Source organism: Armigeres subalbatus, chromosome 2 (genome assembly GCF_024139115.2).
Source record: "Armigeres subalbatus isolate Guangzhou_Male chromosome 2, GZ_Asu_2, whole genome shotgun sequence".
NCBI classification, from domain to species: domain Eukaryota; kingdom Metazoa; phylum Arthropoda; class Insecta; order Diptera; family Culicidae; genus Armigeres; species Armigeres subalbatus.
The window spans coordinates 55,959,121-55,976,902 of NC_085140.1; the positions used below are offsets into that span (position 1 = coordinate 55,959,121).

Consider the following 17,782-nt stretch of genomic DNA (forward strand, 5'->3'; position numbering starts at 1 on the left):
ATCCCTCTTTAAAAGAGGCTTCCGGGCCTTTTAAAAGGAGCTTTCCAGGGCTCTTCAAAGGGAGGCTCCGGGCCTCTTGAAAGGAGGCTTCCAGACCTCTTAAACGGAGGCTTCCGAGCCGCTTGAAAGAAGGCTTTCAGGCCTCATGAAAGGAAACTTCCGGGCCTCTTGAAATGAGTTTTCCTAGCCTTTTGTACCTTTTGTATGGAACCTTTCGAGTCTTCTGAAAAGATTCTTCCGAGCTTTTTGAAAAAAAAGGCTTCCGACCCTCTTGAAAGGAGGCTTTCGAGCCTCTAAAAATGAGGCTTCTGGGCATCTTGAAAGGAAGGTTTCAGGCCTCTTGAAGAAGGCTACCAAGCCCCTTAAACGAAGGCTACCAAGCCTCTTGAAAGGAGACTACCAAGCCTTTTGGAAGGAGGCTACCACCCTAGTAACATTTTGGTTTCATACTGGTTTTATAAGACTCTTGAACTAAATTGTGGTCTTCAAGAGCGTTATAAAACTTGAAATGTTACTTAGGCAAGCCTCTTGAAAGGAGGGCTACCAAGCCTTTTTTAGGCCTCTTGAAAGGAGGCTTCCAGGCCTCTTGAAAGGCGGCTTCCAGGCCTTTTGAAAGGAGGCTTCCAGGCCTCTTGAAAAGAGGCTTCCAGGCCTCTTGAAAAGAGGCTTCCAGGCCTCTTGAAAGGAGGCTTCCAGGCCTCTTGAAAGGAAGCTTCCAGGCCTCTTGAAAGGAAGCTTCCAGGCCTCTTGAAAGGAGGCTTCCAGGCCTCTTGAAAGGAGGCTTCCAGGCCTCTTGAAAAGAGGCTTCCAGGCCTCTTGAAAGGAGGCTTCCAGGCCTCTTGAAAGGAGGCTTCCAGGCCTCTTGAAAGGAGGCTTCCAGGCCTCTTGAAAGGAGGCTTCCAGGCCTCTTGAAAGGAGGCTTCCAGGCCTCTTGAAAGGAGGCTTCCAGGCCTCTTGGAGGAGGCTTCCAGGCCTCTTGAAAGGAGGCTTCCAGGCCTCTTGAAAGGAGGCTTCCAGGCCTCTTGAAAGGAGGCTTCCAGGCCTCTTGAAAGGAGGCTTCCAGGCCTCTTGAAAGGAGGCTTCCAGGCCTCTTGAAAGAGGCTTCCAGGCCTCTTGAAAAGAGGCTTCCAGGCCTCTTGAAAGGAGGCTTCCAGGCCTCTTGAAAGGAAGCTTCCAGGCCTCTTGAAAGGAGGCTTCCAGGCCTCTTGAAAGGAGGCTTCCAGGCCTCTTGAAAGGAGGCTTCCAGGCCTCTTGAAAGAGGCTTCCAGGCCTCTTGAAAGGAGGCTTCCAGGCCTCTTGAAAGGAGGCTTCCAGGCCTCTTGAAAGGAGGCTTCCAGGCCTCTTGAAAGGAGGCTTCCAGGCCTCTTGAAAGGAGGCTTCCAGGCCTCTTGAAAGGAGGCTTCCAGGCCTCTTGAAAGGAGGCTTCCAGGCCTCTTGAAAGGAGGCTTCCAGGGCCTCTTGAAAGGAGGCTTCCAGGCCTCTTGAAAGGAGGCTTCCAAGCCTCTTGAAAGGAGGCTTCCAGGCCTCTTGAAAGGAGGCTTCCAGGCCTCTTGAAAGGAGGCTTCCAGGCCTCTTGAAAGGAGGCTTCCAGGGCCTCTTGAAACGAGGCTTCCAGGCCTCTTGAAAGGAGGCTTCCAGGCCTCTTGAAAGGAGGCTTCCAGGCCTCTTGAAAGGAGGCTTCCAGGCCTCTTGAAAGGAGGCTTCCAGGCCTCTTGAAAGGAGGCTTCCAGGCCTCTTGAAAGGAGGCTTCCAGGCCTCTTGAAAGGAGGCTTCCAGGCCTCTTGAAAGGAGGCTTCCAGGCCTCTTGAAAGGAGGCTTCCAGGCCTCTTGAAAGGAGGCTTCCAGGCCTCTTGAAAGGAGGCTTCCAGGCCTCTTGAAAGGAGGCTTCCAGGCCTCTTGAAAGGAGGCTTCCAGGCCTCTTGAAAGGAGGCTTCCAGGCCTCTTGAAAGGAGGCTTCCAGGCCTCTTGAAAGGAGGCTTCCAGGCCTCTTGAAAAGAGGCTTCCAGGCCTCTTGAAAAGAGGCTTCCAGGCCTCTTGAAAGGAGGCTTCCAGGCCTCTTGAAAGGAGGCTTCCAGGCCTCTTGAAAGGAGGCTTCCAGGCCTCTTGAAAGGAGGCTTCCAGGCCTCTTGAAAGGAGGCTTCCAGGCCTCTTGAAAGGAGGCTTCCAGGCCTCTTGAAAGGAGGCTTCCAGGCCTCTTGAAAGGAGGCTTCCAGGCCTCTTGAAAGGAGGCTTCCAGGCCTCTTGAAAGGAGGCTTCCAGGCCTCTTGAAAGGAGGCTTCCAGGCCTCTTGAAAGGAGGCTTCCAGGCCCTCTTGAAAGGAGGCTTCCAGGCCTCTTGAAAGGAGGCTTCCAGGCCTCTTGAAAGGAGGCTTCCAGGCCTCTTGAAAGGAGGCTTCCAGGCCTCTTGAAAGGAGGCTTCCAGGCCTCTTGAAAGGAGGCTTCCAGGCCTCTTGAAAGGAGGCTTCCAGGCCTCTTGAAAGGAGGCTTCCAGGCCTCTTGAAAGGAGGCTTCCAGGCCTCTTGAAAGGAGGCTTCCAGCCCTCTTGAAAGGAGGCTTCCAGCCCTCTTGAAAGGAGGCTTCCAGGCCTCTTGAAAGGAGGCTTCCAGGCCTCTTGAAAGGAGGCTTCCAGGCCTCTTGAAAGGAGGCTTCCAGGCCTCTTGAAAGAAGGCTTCCAGGCCTCTTGAAAGCAGGCTTCCAGGCCTCTTGAAAGGAGGCTTCCAGGCCTCTTGAAAGGAGGCTTCCAGGCCTCTTGAAAGGAGGCTTCCAGGCCTCTTGAAAGGAGGCTTCCAGGCCTCTTGAAAGGAGGCTTCCAGGCCTCTTGAAAGGAGGCTTCCAGGCCTCTTGAAAGGAGGCTTCCAGGCCTCTTGAAATGAGGCTTCCAGGCCTCTTGAAAGGAGGCTTCCAGGCCTCTTGAAAGGAGGCTTCCAGGCCTCTTGAAAGGAGGCATCTAGGCCTCTTGAAAGGAGGCTTCTAGGCCTCTTGAAAGGAGGCTTTCAGGCCTCTTGAAAGGAGGCTTTCAGGCCTCTTGAAAGGAGGCTTTCAGGCCTCTTGAAAGGAGGCTTTCAGGCCTCTTGAAAGGAGGCTTTCAGGCCTCTTGAAAGGAGGCTTTCAGGCCTCTTGAAAGGAGGCTTTCAGGCCTCTTGAAAGGAGGCTTTCAGGCCTCTTGAAAGGAGGCTTTCAGGCCTCTTGAAAGGAGGCTTTCAGGCCTCTTGAAAGGAGGCTTTCAGGCCTCTTGAAAGGAGGCTTTCAGGCCTCTTGAAAGGAGGCTTCCAGGCCTCTTGAAAGGAGGCTTCCAGGCCTCTTGAAAGGAGGCTTCCAGGCCTCTTGAAAGGAGGCTTCCAGGCCTCTTGAAAGGAGGCTTCCAGGCCTCTTGAAAGGAGGCTTCCAGGCCTCTTGAAAGGAGGCTTCCAGGCCTCTTGAAAGGAGGCTTCCAGGCCTCTTGAAAGGAGGCTTCCAGGCCTCTTGAAAGGAGGCTTCCAGGCCTCTTGAAAGGAGGCATCTAGGCCTCTTGAAAGGAGGCTTCTAGGCCTCTTGAAAGGAGGCTTTCAGGCCTCTTGAAAGGAGGCTTTCAGGCCTCTTGAAAGGAGGCTTTCAGGCCTCTTGAAAGGAGGCTTTCAGGCCTCTTGAAAGGAGGCTTTCAGGCCTCTTGAAAGGAGGCTTTCAGGCCTCTTGAAAGGAGGCTTTCAGGCCTCTTGAAAGGAGGCTTTCAGGCCTCTTGAAAGGAGGCTTACAGGCCTCTTGAAAGGAGGCTTTCAGGCCTCTTGAAAGGAGGCTTTCAGGCCTCTTGAAAGGAGGCTTTCAGGCCTCTTGAAAGGAGGCTTTCAGGCCTCTTGAAAGGAGGCTTTCAGACCTCTTGAAAGGAGGCTTCCAGGCCTCTTGAAAGGAGGCTTCCAGGCCTCTTGAAAGGAGGCTTCCAGGCCTCTTGAAAGGAGGCTTCCAGGCCTCTTGAAAGGAGGCTTCCAGGCCTCTTGAAAGGAGGCTTCCAGGCCTCTTGAAAGGAGGCTTCCAGGCCTCTTGAAAGGAGGCTTCCAGGCCTCTTGAAAGGAGGCTTCCAGGCCTCTTGAAAGGAGGCTTCCAGGCCTCTTGAAAGGAGGCTTCCAGGCCTCTTGAAAGGAGGCTTCCAGGGCCTCTTGAAAGGAGGCTTCCAGGCCTCTTGAAAGGAGGCTTCCAGGCCTCTTGAAAGGAGGCTTCCAGGCCTCTTGAAAGGAGGCTTCCAGGCCTCTTGAAAGGAGGCTTCCAGGCCTCTTGAAAGGAGGCTTCCAGGCCTCTTGAAAGGAGGCTTCCAGGCCTCTTGAAAGGAGGCTTCCAGGCCTCTTGAAAGGAGGCTTCCAGGCCTCTTGAAAGGAGGCTTCCAGGCCTCTTGAAAGGAGGCTTCCAGGCCTCTTGAAAGGAGGCTTCCAGGCCTCTTGAAAGGAGGCTTCCAGGCCTCTTGAAAGGAGGCTTCCAGGCCTCTTGAAAGGAGGCTTCCAGGCCTCTTGAAAGGAGGCTTCCAGGCCTCTTGAAAGGAGGCTTCCAGGCCTCTTGAAAGGAGGCTTCCAGGCCTCTTGAAAGGAGGCTTCCAGGCCTCTTGAAAGGAGGCTTCCAGGCCTCTTGAAAGGAGACTTCCAGGCTCTTGAAAGGAGGCTTCCAGGCCTCTTGAAAGGAGGCTTCCAGGCCTCTTGAAAGGAGGCTTCCAGGCCTCTTGAAAGGAGGCTTCCAGGCCTCTTGAAAGGAGGCTTCCAGGCCTCTTGAAAGGAGGCTTCCAGGCCTCTTGAAAGGAGGCTTCCAGGCCTCTTGAAAGGAGGCTTCCAGGCCTCTTGAAAGGAGGCTTCCAGGCCTCTTGAAAGGAGGCTTCCAGGCCTCTTGAAAGGAGGCTTCCAGGCCCCTTGAAAGGAGGCTTCCAGGCCTCTTGAAAGGAGGCTTCCAGGCCTCTTGAAAGGAGGCTTCCAGGCCTCTTGAAAGGAGGCTTCCAGGCCTCTTGAAAGGAGGCTTCCAGGCCTCTTGAAAGGAGGCTTCCAGGCCTCTTGAAAGGAGGCTTCCAGGCCTCTTGAAAGGAGGCTTCCAGGCCTCTTGAAAGGAGGCTTCCAGGCCTCTTGAAAGGAGGCTTCCAGGCCTCTTGAAAGGAGGCTTCCAGGCCTCTTGAAAGGAGGCTTCCAGGCCTCTTGAAAGGAGGCTTCCAGGCCTCTTGAAAGGAGGCTTCCAGACCTCTTGAAAGGAGGCTTCCAGACCTCTTGAAAGGAGGCTTCCAGGCCTCTTGAAAGGAGGCTTCCAGGTTGGTGTAGTTTTGTTCCTAGCAATCTTTAATTTAATATGTGCTTTAGACACCACCCTCTCTTGTAAAAACGGTAAACAATACAAATTTTCACAAATACCACGACAATTTATGATAGTATAGACGACTTTTGCGCCAACTCGACCAGCGGTTGGCAGCACCATCTCAGAATCGAATGAAACTTGGAGGGCATAAAGATATGGTATTTCTAAGCCACTCTGCATAGTTAGTTTTTCAAAAATTGTCAAGAGTAACATTTGATGAGGGCCTAATTTTTTTTTCATGGATTTTTTATAAAACGATGTAACTCTAAAATGACAGGACCTACAAAAAAGTGTTGTATGGCGAACTGTCGTGAAATTCCCAGAAGTTTTTTGGAAAAATATCCAAAAAAAAAATACCGATTTCTACACTGAAAAAAAATAGTTTTAAAAATTAAAATCGATATTACAAAAAAAAGAAATCGATGAAATTTTTTCTGCAGATAGGTATTTTAATTATCTAACTTTTCTGGAAATAATGTTCCTGTGACATATTTAAGGAAAAAAAGTTTTTCTAACAAAAACTTTTTTCATGTCCATATTGAGTGAAAATTTATCAGCGTGTTTTATGCCTACAGCGCCAATTATAGGTTCAGCTGCCTATCATCAACCAACGACACATTTTGGACGTATAAAAAAATTGTTTAGGAAGCAATTTATCATAATCTAACATTAATGTGGACCAACATTTGAAAAGGGCGTATATTTTCCTAGATTGCTTATATCAATATTACACACAAATGACCAAATTTACAAAATTGTGATGTTTGATGGACTATTGTAAATTTGTCTGAACTATGAAGTCTGAAAAATAAAAGAGCGTTTCGTTCACCGAGAAAATAAATTAATGAATTTAAAGATTAAAATTGGTTTAGCAAGAAAAAACTTGGAGGTCGATTTTTATTATCAGATAAACATTTTGATTCCAAACGATGAAGCTCGGTAGGTAATTTCATTAGGGGGATCTCCGGTAAACGCATATTTAAAAAAAAAAATTCCGCACTTTTTTAATTTTTTCTTCAATTTTATTTATTACTACATTTAATTCTTATTTCTACTTGAATACTCATTAATTTGTAAACATAGTCGAACAATTCAAAGACTTTTGGGTCTTCATCTGAATTGGAATATTTCTAGCCAGGATTTTATTATGAGCAATTGGTATAAAAGAATGAAGCTTTTGTGTGCCAATTGTAGTTTTTGCTTTTTTGAAAAGTTCATCAAACTCTTGTTGAGTAGCGTCGTCGGGGGTGACAATGGGTCACTGTTTCAACTACTTAGAATGCTTGTAAATGAATGTTTCTGAGGACAAGAAGACAAAAATATAAGAGACCTTTTTGAACGATTTTGCTCTACGCCCTCCATGCTCGCGGTGAGAGCGATCGATGACCCATTCTCACCCCCAGACCCATTGCCACCCCCGATGGCGGTATTGCTCATTCGTGATATAACAGAAATGTAAGTGATATTTTTGTTTGATTGAAAAGTGCCCATTCGCCCACTCGCCCATTCGTACAACTCCCGAGGAGTCTTGATAGTTTTTCCATAATCTTTGGCAAGAGTTGCTCGTTTTGCCATTCGTTTGAGAGTGCCACCAATAGCTTCGCAAGGGCCTTTTCCGTGCGATGTTGTTAAAAAGTGCTTCTAAGCCATGTTTTGAATTTAAATTACACAGACTTGCAAAGTTCCTTTTATTTTTATAATGTGCTGCAGCTCACCCAGACACAAAAGTATTTTTTTTTAAAATCGATCGACTGTTTCAAAAAGTCAATTAATTTTGAAATGAATAAGTGAACAGCTTTTGTGTCATGGGTCATTACTTCTGATTAATAAAGCTAACGTTTTCTAATTAACCGTTTCTTTTAAAGTAAACTTCGAATGGATGTATTGTTGCCTGGGAATTATTCCAACCTTGAGCAGCATTTTGGATAATGAATGAATAATTTTCAGAGAAATCTAACAGTACAAGTGTATTGCTGTTTGCAAATAATGTCATAAGTTATAAGTTTATCAATTTTTTCAATAAAATACGATACAAAATCATCTACAGGCTTTATAACGGTTTCTAAATTACACCGTTCAGTGGTTAGCCTTTGCTGAATGTTACGGAGACACGGAGACGTTCGGACCTCTCGAAGGCAAACTCGTCCTTTTAGTTCAGAGTAAGCTTTAAGCTGAAATTATTTATTTTTACTTTTTGTTTAGGTTTTAATAGTTTTAGGTTACTCACAATATCTAGTCTTCTTCGTTCACAAATCCGTCCTCGTGTAACAAGTTTTTACGTTGAAATAAGTGTCCTTCAAACTATTTATTTAATGAGTGTTGAGTGTACAATTTTAATGTGTTTGTAATACTTACGATAGTAATTTATTAATAGAAACTAAGCAAAACTAACTTTTAATTTATTGAATTTCAACGTGTGTCGTGTGTCTAACAATTTGGAATCACAAATGACAACGAAAATTGTCCTAATTTACTGACATTTGCATGACATCTTCGAAAAGTTACAGTTTCAGTTAACCAGTCTCAACCGTCCTTAATGTGCGTTACCCAGTGACGAGGGGTCCACAACTGTTGCGCACATACTCCTCCCCGTATTGCTGCAAGTTACTTCAGCCATACCTCCAATATTACGCACGTCCAGGACCGCCAGCTTAGTCACGGGCCGTACGCAAATTCCTGTTGAAGTTCTCACATCTGCACTTCTTATTCGACCGTCTTTTCCAGGGTGCACTCCAACGACGACTCCTCGATTCCAGCTATTTCTCACCTTTTCGTCGACAGCAATAACTAAATCGCCAACTTGTAGCGGTCGCACCTCGCCGAACCACTTCGTCTGTCTTGCAATAACGGGTACATACTCCTTGATCCACCTTTTCCAGAATCTATCTAGCATTACCTTAACATGGTTCCAATTTGATCGCAGCACCGATTTTTCGTCCTGTGGTGCTACTGCTGGTTGGCATACCCCGTTGGAGCTAAGAAGCAGAAAGTGATTTGGGGTCAGCGCTTCATCCTCTGCAGCTTCGTGTGTTTACCATAGACTCAACTTCTGATAATGTAGCGAGCAGTGTATCTTCATCGGCATTTCTGGGGATCTCCATGGCAGTCAACCCATTTTTTACTGACTTCACCAGTCTTTCCCATACGCCCCCATGTGTGGAGCGTAGGAGGGTTTAGCTTCCACTGTGTAACTGCATTAGTAAATGACGTTGATAGTTCAGCGTTCATTCGACGAATTTGTTCTCTGAGCTCTTTCCTTGCTCCTTGGAAGTTCGTTCCTTGGTCCGAATATATTTCCAACGGAGCACCACGGCGAGCTATAAATCTTCGGACAGCCATCTTGCACGATTCTGTGGAAAGAGTGAATGCCACCTCCAGGTGAACTGCCCTGGTTGTGAGGCAGGTGAACAGCGCCACCCACCGTTTGACCTTAGCTCGGCTGATTCTCACCGTCAGTGGTCCAAAATAGTCAAGGCCAGTATAAGTGAATGGCTTCACGTATGGCGCAAGTCGCGCCTCCGGAGTGAACTCATTCGTGGAGCCTGTGGAACAGCTTTTTCACTTTGCACAGTTGACAATTTCTTGCTACTTTCTTCACCAGAGCTCTAAGAGTGGACACGTGGTATTTCTGCCTCACTTCATTGACGATCGTCTCATTATTGGCATGGCCAAACTTGCGATGAACTTCGTCGATGATCAACGCCGTAACGTAGTGCCCTTTGGGCAGAATCACAGGGAATTTTACATCGCTTGATAACCAGGCGGCTGCACCAATTCGACCATCCTTTCGTATGACACCATCAGCTCCAATGAAGGGGCACAACTTGTAGATCTTACTAGTTTTGTCTAACACTTTCGATTCACCGGTTGGAGCCTGTTGGTTTGATTTCAGCAACAAGTATTCGCTAGGAAACGCTTCACGCTGGACCAAGCGGAGTATGGTCCATTCTGCTTTCTGCAACTCATCACTACTGAGAATTCTGGAAACTGGCAAGTGTTCTCTGTTGACTGCCTTATGAAGATTGCTGCAGAATCGCAGAACGTATCCTACGGCACGCACTAATCTTCCCCATTTGGAGAAGCGCCTAAAACGTATAGTTTCTTGTGACTCATTCTGTTGGTGAACGTAAAGTGATGCTCGCGTTTCTTCATCGGTGGTCCAGTTTTTGTTTTGTTCGGGCCACTCTGATTCATCTTTGTAGAGGAATTCTGGTCCTTGCACCCACCTGCTTCTTTTAGACGCTTTCGGGCCATTTCCCCACTTCGTTGCCTCATCCGCTACGTTCCAAGCCGATGGCACCTTTCTCCACTCTGAAACATCGGTGTTTTCCTGAATTTCGCCAATCCTGAACGCCACAAACTGATGAAATCTTCGCTGGTCAGACCGTATCCAGGAAAGCACAGTGTTGGAGTCACCCAGAATATTTTTAGGCTGATAGAGATAGTATGGCTGTTGGTGATGGACTTCATCAACCTCGTCCCAAGCACTGCGGCTTGTAGTTCCAGTCTAGGCACGGAAAGTTGTTTGAGCGGCGCAACTTTGGTTTTCGATGATACAAGACTGCAGCGAATGGTGCCACTGTCGACAATACGAAAATAGGAAACAGCGGCATAAGCTGCTATACTGGCATCCACAAATATATGCAGTTCCAAGGTTTCAAGTGCCATTGAATTATAGCCCGGAAAATAGCAACGATCAATACGTATTTGTTTAAGATCACGTAGCGATCGAACCCATAGTTGCCATGCCGGAAAGATGTCATCAGATATGTTTTCGTCCCAGCCGGTGTTTGCTCTCCATACGTCCTGCACTAAAACTTTGCCATGAATAACGAAGTTCGCCACCAGTCCGAGCGGATCGAAAATGCTCATCACCAAGCTGAGTAGCTCTCTTTTTGTAGGGTAGATACTCCCATCCAGCAGTCGATCAAGGTCAGATCGAAACTGAACAGCAAAGGAAAATACGTCCTCCTGCGGTAACCATATCATGCCCAAAACTCGTTCCGCACCGCAGTCCTTACCCATAACGAAGTTTTTTGTCGCTTCCGAAGGTTCCTCGCCAATTTTTTCCAACACTTCCTTCCGGTTGGAGAGCCAGTGACGGAGTTCAAATCCTCCATGCTGATGAATTAACTTCACCTCCTTTGCCAGCCGTGTCGCTTCCTCGACCGTATCGACGCTATCCAGGTAGTCGTCGACATAATGGTTATCAACGACTGCAGTGGCCGCCCTTGGGTACTCAGTTGCGTGTTCACTCTGAGCACGGCGAACAAGTTGCGCCGAATATGGCGACATCCATGACGAATACCTGCATCGGTTCCGTCGGGTTGTTTCGCCAGAGGAAACGTTGAGCTTGTCGATCTTCTGTACGGATGAACACCTGGTGGAACATTTCCTTGATGTCCGCGTTAATGGCCACCTCTCTTTGACGGAATCGGCATAGGACTGTTGGTAGGGACTGCAGCATATCTGGCCCTTTGAGAAGAACTGAGTTCAGCGAAATTCCTTTCACTGAAGCCGCGGCGTCCCATACAATACGCACCTTGTCAGGCTTTTTGGAATTGTGGACTACGCTTAGCGGTAAATACCACACCTGCCATGGGACAGTTTGCTTCAATTCATTCATGGTGGCCTTATGAGCATAACCTTTTTCGACATAATCGATCATCTGTTGCCGCACCTTTTCGTACAATTCCGGGTTTTTGGATAGCCGATTCTCGAGGCATCGCAGTCGTTTCTCCGCCATCGGTTTGCTATCAGGAAACGCTACTCTGTCGTATCTCCATAAAAGGCCTGTTTGGAACTTTCCAGATTTCATACGCACCGTAGTTGCTTCCAGGATTTCTCGAGCTCGTTTCTCTGTTTTTGATTCGATGATTGCGTTTGCCTCAACACCTGCTCCCTCGATCGCAAAAAAAGATTTCACCAATTCGTGGAGATCTGCATCTGTTGGTTGATGACACACGTGTAAAACTCGATGTGATAATGCAATTTCAGTTCCTCCTGACTTCCCGAATACAGTCCAACCCAACCGTGTTCTTGCTGCGACTGGCTCGTCGCCACCACTTTCCCGAAGCTTCAGAGTTGTTTTCAGTTTAGTGTTGTCCAGACCGATGAGTATTCTCGGAATTGCGTCTTTGTAGCTTGATACAGGCAGCCCTTTCAGATGACGAAATTTGGATTGAAGCTCGTCGAAATCCAGCGTCTGCCGAGGAAGGTCTAGGGTTGAGACTGTGTGAACGCCACTCAAAGAATAGCGCATGGAATTATTTCCAGATATCTCCATTTGAACTCGTTTAGAATCATCTTCTGTCCGTGTTACTCCGTTTGTCCACTGCATACAGAGTGGAACCGTCGGCCCAGTAATGCCAAGCTCAGAAGCTATAGAACTTTCCACCAGGGTTGAGTCGGAGCCCCCATCTAAGAAAGCAAAGGTTTCTGCTGTTTTCCCATTCGCATGAAGAGAAACCGGAATAATACGGAATAAAACCTTCTGATGAGAATGTTGATGAACTGTTACGACTCCAGTGTTTGATGACGAAGAAGCTGCATTTCCCACATTGGTGCCAGGTCGCGGATATCCAGGGTGTAGAAATCTATGGTGGTTTTCCTTACATCCATCTGTTCCGCATGGAGGGCTTTGCATGGCCACTTGCCGTGGGGATACAAGCATCGCTTGCACAGTTGAGCTTCTTGAACTGTCTTCCATCGATCGTTGATGTTCTTTGCTTTGAAAGTGGGACATTCCTTGGGCTTATGACCGTCCATTTTGCACACAGCGCACGGCCGAACTTTCGGGCTGATTGTCGGCTGTGAGTCGCTCGTCCTTTTGTTACAGCTACCTGCTGCTTCTACTTCAGCGCGCACGGAGTTGACGAACGCTTTTCCTTTCTGCCGATCCGGTTTGGGAATCTCTCCCAACCCGCTAGAGACGCTACTTGCCGCATTGATGATTAAGCTCATGTAGTCAGAAAAGCTGCGAAGATCTGCTTCCACCATCGTTTGCTTATGTAGTGCCCATCCCAGTTTAACGTTTGCTGGCAGCTTGTCCACTAGTTCCTGTAGAAGAATCGGATTTCCCAAATGCATGTGCTGTCCAGATGCGATTAGGTGCGCACACAGATTGCGCACTACTAATCCGAAGTTGACCAATGTTTCCAGCTTCTCTGGCTTCGGTGCTGGAGTGTTCCTGACTTCATTTAGCAGCGAACCGATGATAGCGTCCGGACGACCATACAGAGTGCGAAGCGTTGATAAAATCTCCTCCACGTTTGATGGATGAAGTAGAAAACTATTCACCGCCTTCCTTGCATCTCCTCTCAGACATCTTTGGAGCCTCAGTAGATTTTCCGCCGAAGTGTACCCACACATTTGCGTTGATGTTTCAAAGCTGCTCCAAAACAATGGCCATTCTGCAGGACTTCCACCAAAGGGTGGAAGGTCTTTCGGAACGACGTGACGCGCAGCGAGCTGTTGCGCATTCGGTCCCACATTTGCCCCATCTAACGGTTGCCACGGTGGCCCTAACACACTTGAAGTTGGATAAACCGAAACGTTCGGGGCCGAGCAACCGCTTTGTAATATCCCTGTTGACAACGGTTGAGATGGCGGAATCCTAATTTGATTTCCCATGTGTCCCTGATATACCTGATTACCTGAGTATCCCATCGCGTGTGGTACAGATTGCGACATTGAAGGGTTGGGAATGAAATTCCACAGATTTTGTTGTGTATTTTGCCAATCATTACCCCAGTGTTGATTACTTACCGCACCGACCGAGGGAACATACTGATCAAAACAAGAATTCGCGGCAGCACCTAGCCCTATATGCGATGCACGGTTGTCTGATGTCGTCCGGTGCTGAGCCAGAAAGGGGAACTTCCCCGTCATTCCATTCGTTGTTTGACTTCTCGGCGGTGTGCCTGTTGGTGTAGACTGGTGTGCTGGGGTGGCAATGATACATTCCAAGGAAACGTAGATGGCTGCACATACGGTACAGTTATCGATGGCATTACTACTGCTTGCGATGTGCGATACTCGGCTGCTGATGTCTGTGGGTGTAGTGGTAGAGTTGATGTGGGCATCATCGCAGTTTGTTTACTATACGATGAGACTGAAGCCGGCGCTATCGTACTACACGATGCTGTAGGTAGTGCGTATGCAACCGTCGTGGATGTTGTTGGTGAGATCACAAAAAGACTGTTTTCATGGCTCGTCTGGCGAAACGTAGAAGCTGTGATTGCACTCTCTCGCGTGTTTGTCGACGGAGCGGGTATTGGTTTCCTGCAACACCACATAGTCGACATGTGATTTGTTGGCTGTGTTATTAACGACTGCACTGATAGAGGCTGACTTGGCATGAATGATATTGGGAGCGACGACACACAATTCGATGGAGCAATCAGCGAAATGTCGGGTGCATTGACTGCATGAGTGGATGTGCTGACTTGGGATGCTGCAGTGGTGATAGGAAGAACCGTGGTAGTTAAGGAGGTGCTTGGGATAGAACTGTGACGTGCCTCTTGCTGTAACGTAAGCCCAGTGGTATTACTACCAGGATTGGTACTTAGGGTTACTGGTGCATTCCGTTCCATCCAGTTGTTTACCTTGCTGGTGCCACTATTTACGCGGCTACGCACACTACGTACATCTCCATCGTCGCTCAGCTGCGTGTGGAGCAGATTATACTTCTGTTGAATGTGCTCCTCTCCAAAGCAAGCTTTGCCGCAATCGCCTTTTCTCCGCGTTCCCTGCTCCAAGCGTATCGTCATTTCTTGCAGGACCCGTTCTTGATTTTCTCTTTCCTCTCGCAACCTTTCCTGGAGTAGCTTCTCCTCTTCCAAACGTTGCATCTCGAGTTGAATCCTCGCTTCTCGTACACTGTTGGATGTTGATGCCACGGACGGCTCAGGCTGGTTGCATGCCACACACATATAGCTTCGATTTTCGTTCTCGATGCTATCGTTTACGCCGGCGCACATAAAATGAATCCAACGATCGCATACATCGCACTGGACCATCTTTCTATCAGCTTCATTCGGAAACTGCATACCATACACCGATGCTGTACTGAGTCGGTAGATTGACTCGATCTGAGGTTAGATCTTCCTTTCGGCTCATCACTCGACATGGTTATACAATATCCGTATAGATATTCTTAAAGTCCTTGTTACGGAGACACGGAGACGTTCGGACCTCTCGAAGGCAAACTCGTCCTTTTAGTTCAGAGTAAGCTTTAAGCTGAAATTATTTATTTTTACTTTTGTTTAGGTTTTAATAGTTTTAGGTTACTCACAATATCTAGTCTTCTTCGTTCACAAATCCGTCCTCGTGTAACAAGTTTTTACGTTGAAATAAGTGTCCTTCAAACTATTTATTTAATGAGTGTTGAGTGTACAATTTTAATGTGTTTGTAATACTTACGATAGTAATTTATTAATAGAAACTAAGCAAAACTAACTTTTAATTTATTGAATTTCAACGTGTGTCGTGTGTCTAACAATTTGGAATCACAAATGACAACGAAAATTGTCCTAATTTACTGACATTTGCATGACATCTTCGAAAAGTTACAGTTTCAGTTAACCAGTCTCAACCGTCCTTAATGTGCGTTACCCAGTGACGAGGGGTCCACAACTGTCGCGCACACTGAAAAACAACATCTTCTTTTCCACTATTACAATTAAATATCACTTCAGTTTCGTTTCGGCAACATTGTCCGTTTTCAAAGTAATTATTTTTTTGTAATTGTTTTTAAGTTACTTCGGTACAAAAAGTCAAATAAAACATAGACCCTTTTCAAATGTTGATCCACAATTATGTTAGATTATGTTAAATTGCTTTCCAAACAAATTTTTATACGTCCAAAATGTGTCGTTGGTTGATGATAGGCTGCTGAACCTATAATTGGCGCTATAGGCATAAAACACGCTGATAAATTTTCACTCAATATGGACATGAAAAAAGGTTTTGTTAGAAAAACTTTTTTTCTTTAAATATGTCACAAGAACATTATTCACAGAAAAGATAATTAAAATACCTATCTGCACAAAAAATTTCATCGATTTCTGAGATGAGGTTTTTTTGTAATATCGATTTTAATTTCTTAAACTAATTTTTTTCAGTGTAGAAATCGATATTTTATTTTTTGGATATTTTTCCAAAAAAACTTCTGGGAATTTCACGACAGTCCGCCATAAAACACTTTTCTGTAGGTCTTGTCATTTTAGAGTTACATCGATTTATAAAAAATCCATGAAAAAAATTAGGCCCTCATCAAATGTTACTCTTGACAATTTTTGAAAAACTAAGTATGCTTAGTATGGCTTAGAAATACCATATCTTTATGCTCACCAAGTTTCATTCGATTCTGAGATGGTGCTGCCAGCCCCATAGAAGGGTTGGCGCGAAATTCGTCTATATGAGCATTTTGACATTGGAGTATAAATTTATGCCCCAAATAAGAGGATACTGTCATACTTGCCAAACTCCATAAGAAAAAAAAAATCTTTCTACCCCCTCTGGGATAGGCGCCTGAAATTGAGTGAACTTTTTACGCTCATACACACAGACATACATTACCGCAGTTTATCGAGAAGAGTTGATTGCTATATAAAAGATGTTTTTGAAGTGAACATAGTTACTTCCTATTTATTACACCTTGGTGTACAAGGAAGGAAAAACACAAAAATAAGAAACGGAATAATTTGGTACCATTTATAGTGCAAATATGAAAACAATGAGACTATTAAAACCCGTACCTTTACTCTATGATATTTTTAAGTTCTACAGATTTGCGTCAATTCTGAAACCAGCAAGAAGGTTACTATTCGGCTCTCGCAAATACTTCTCTTTGCACATGCAAATCTAGATCTGATTCAGCATTTGATGTAAATTCCGCTATCATCTGCCATCCATATTCGCGTTCCACCACTGCCGAGTGCTGACTGTGCATTTCTTACTTACTGTATACACCTGTGCAATAATCGCCCATTCGCAATTAAAATACGAAAAACCGATGATAGCGGCGACCACCGTTGACTGTAGTACATATCGATCCGTCGGACATTATCTCTACAAAGCAGTATATTTCAATTACAGGCATGCTGAAAACGATTGCCATTCGACCACCGGTGGTATTCGGGGAGGGCGACCAGCGATTCATCCCAGCCGTCATTAAAGTCGCTCTCCGGTTCAACGGAGAAATCCCGAAACTTGCCGGCCCAGGAGGAAAGCAACAGCTGGTCTACGCCGGCAATGTGGCATGGGCCCACTTCCGCGCCAAAGAAGCCCTACAGGCCAAACCGAAGGAAATTGCTGGTCACCCGGTGTTCGTTACGGATGATTCCGGCATCGAGGACACCACTCGCTTCTGTCAGCGCTTATCCCGAGCTAATGAAACGCTTAAGCTCCGGCCGTCCTGGTACCAGATTCCACTATTTCTGTCCTTCTTCCTGGCGTTCCTGCTCGAGCTGCTGATTAAAGCGCTTAATCCGATTGTGAAAATTAAACTGAGCTTTCCCCCGTGCGGTCTGCTCTCGTACATGTCATCGATTTTACTCTACAATCGGATCCGGGCGTCCATCTATCTGGATTATGAACCTATCTACAGCGAGGAAAAGGCGGTATCCAATTCGGCCCTCTGGTATGAGAAATGGTATCAGGACTACTGCCAGCAGCATAAGCTGAAGAAGCTGAAAGTCAAATGAAAATCCAGTCGGGAATCTGGCCGATAATTGAAACTTCATTGTATAATTCTAGAATTGCAAACATTTTCAGTCCGCAAGAAGCGGGTTGACCACTTCGCAAATACTCAAAGGCATATCATAGTGTAGTTAAGTTCATGTACATTTATAGCAAGGCGAAAGGTGAACAAAACCAAATCAGACATTCAATAATCCGAAACACCTAACATCTAACCCCCCGAATTATAGTGATGGCGTGATACCTTTCAGATGAGTAAAAGATTTTCCCAGAAATTTAATTAAAAATTTCAAATTGACTTCATTTGAATAAACATCGATGAGTACGGTCGATGTTATCACTGAAGAACGTGACCGTCTCGGAAGCAAATTCAAGTAGCGAGAAACATTCTTAAATTAATTAAACTTTTATTAAGGCTAAACTTACTGCAACCACCCGAACGGCGGCGGCCACCGATGCTATCGGGTTTCGACGCCGAAATTCAATTACGTCCAATGATTGTAATAATCCATGAGGTTTAAGAGTTCTGCACATAATTTCACCCTAACGAAAGGATCAAGGTAAGTCTTAAGTAAAATTGTTCAAATTCTTTACAACTCCTAGGAATTTTTTGTATAGTACCGCATTTTAGTCAACTTTATTTTATTTATAGGTAATAATGTACAGTACAGTACTATAGTAACTGAACCTTTTGTGTATTTGTATAACAAATCTCTCATATTAATTTATTTCAGTTCGGCACTCAATACCCACTTCATTGTTAAATAACTCAATTTCAAACGTAT

At 46.0% G+C, this 17,782-nt stretch overlaps 1 protein-coding gene across 1 annotated transcript in view; it reads left to right on the top strand.

Annotated features, from left to right (window-relative positions):
• Positions 1 to 17,161, top strand: part of LOC134214407 (3 beta-hydroxysteroid dehydrogenase/Delta 5-->4-isomerase) — a 44,471-nt gene extending 27,310 nt beyond the window's left edge. Inside the window, exon 4 of the mRNA XM_062693786.1 lies at positions 16,395 to 17,161. Within this exon, the coding sequence (XP_062549770.1) occupies positions 16,395 to 17,002 (608 nt within the window). The 3' untranslated portion in view covers positions 17,003 to 17,161. The remainder of the gene's footprint in view (positions 1 to 16,394) is intronic.
• The last annotated feature ends 621 nt before the right edge of the window (positions 17,162 to 17,782 follow it).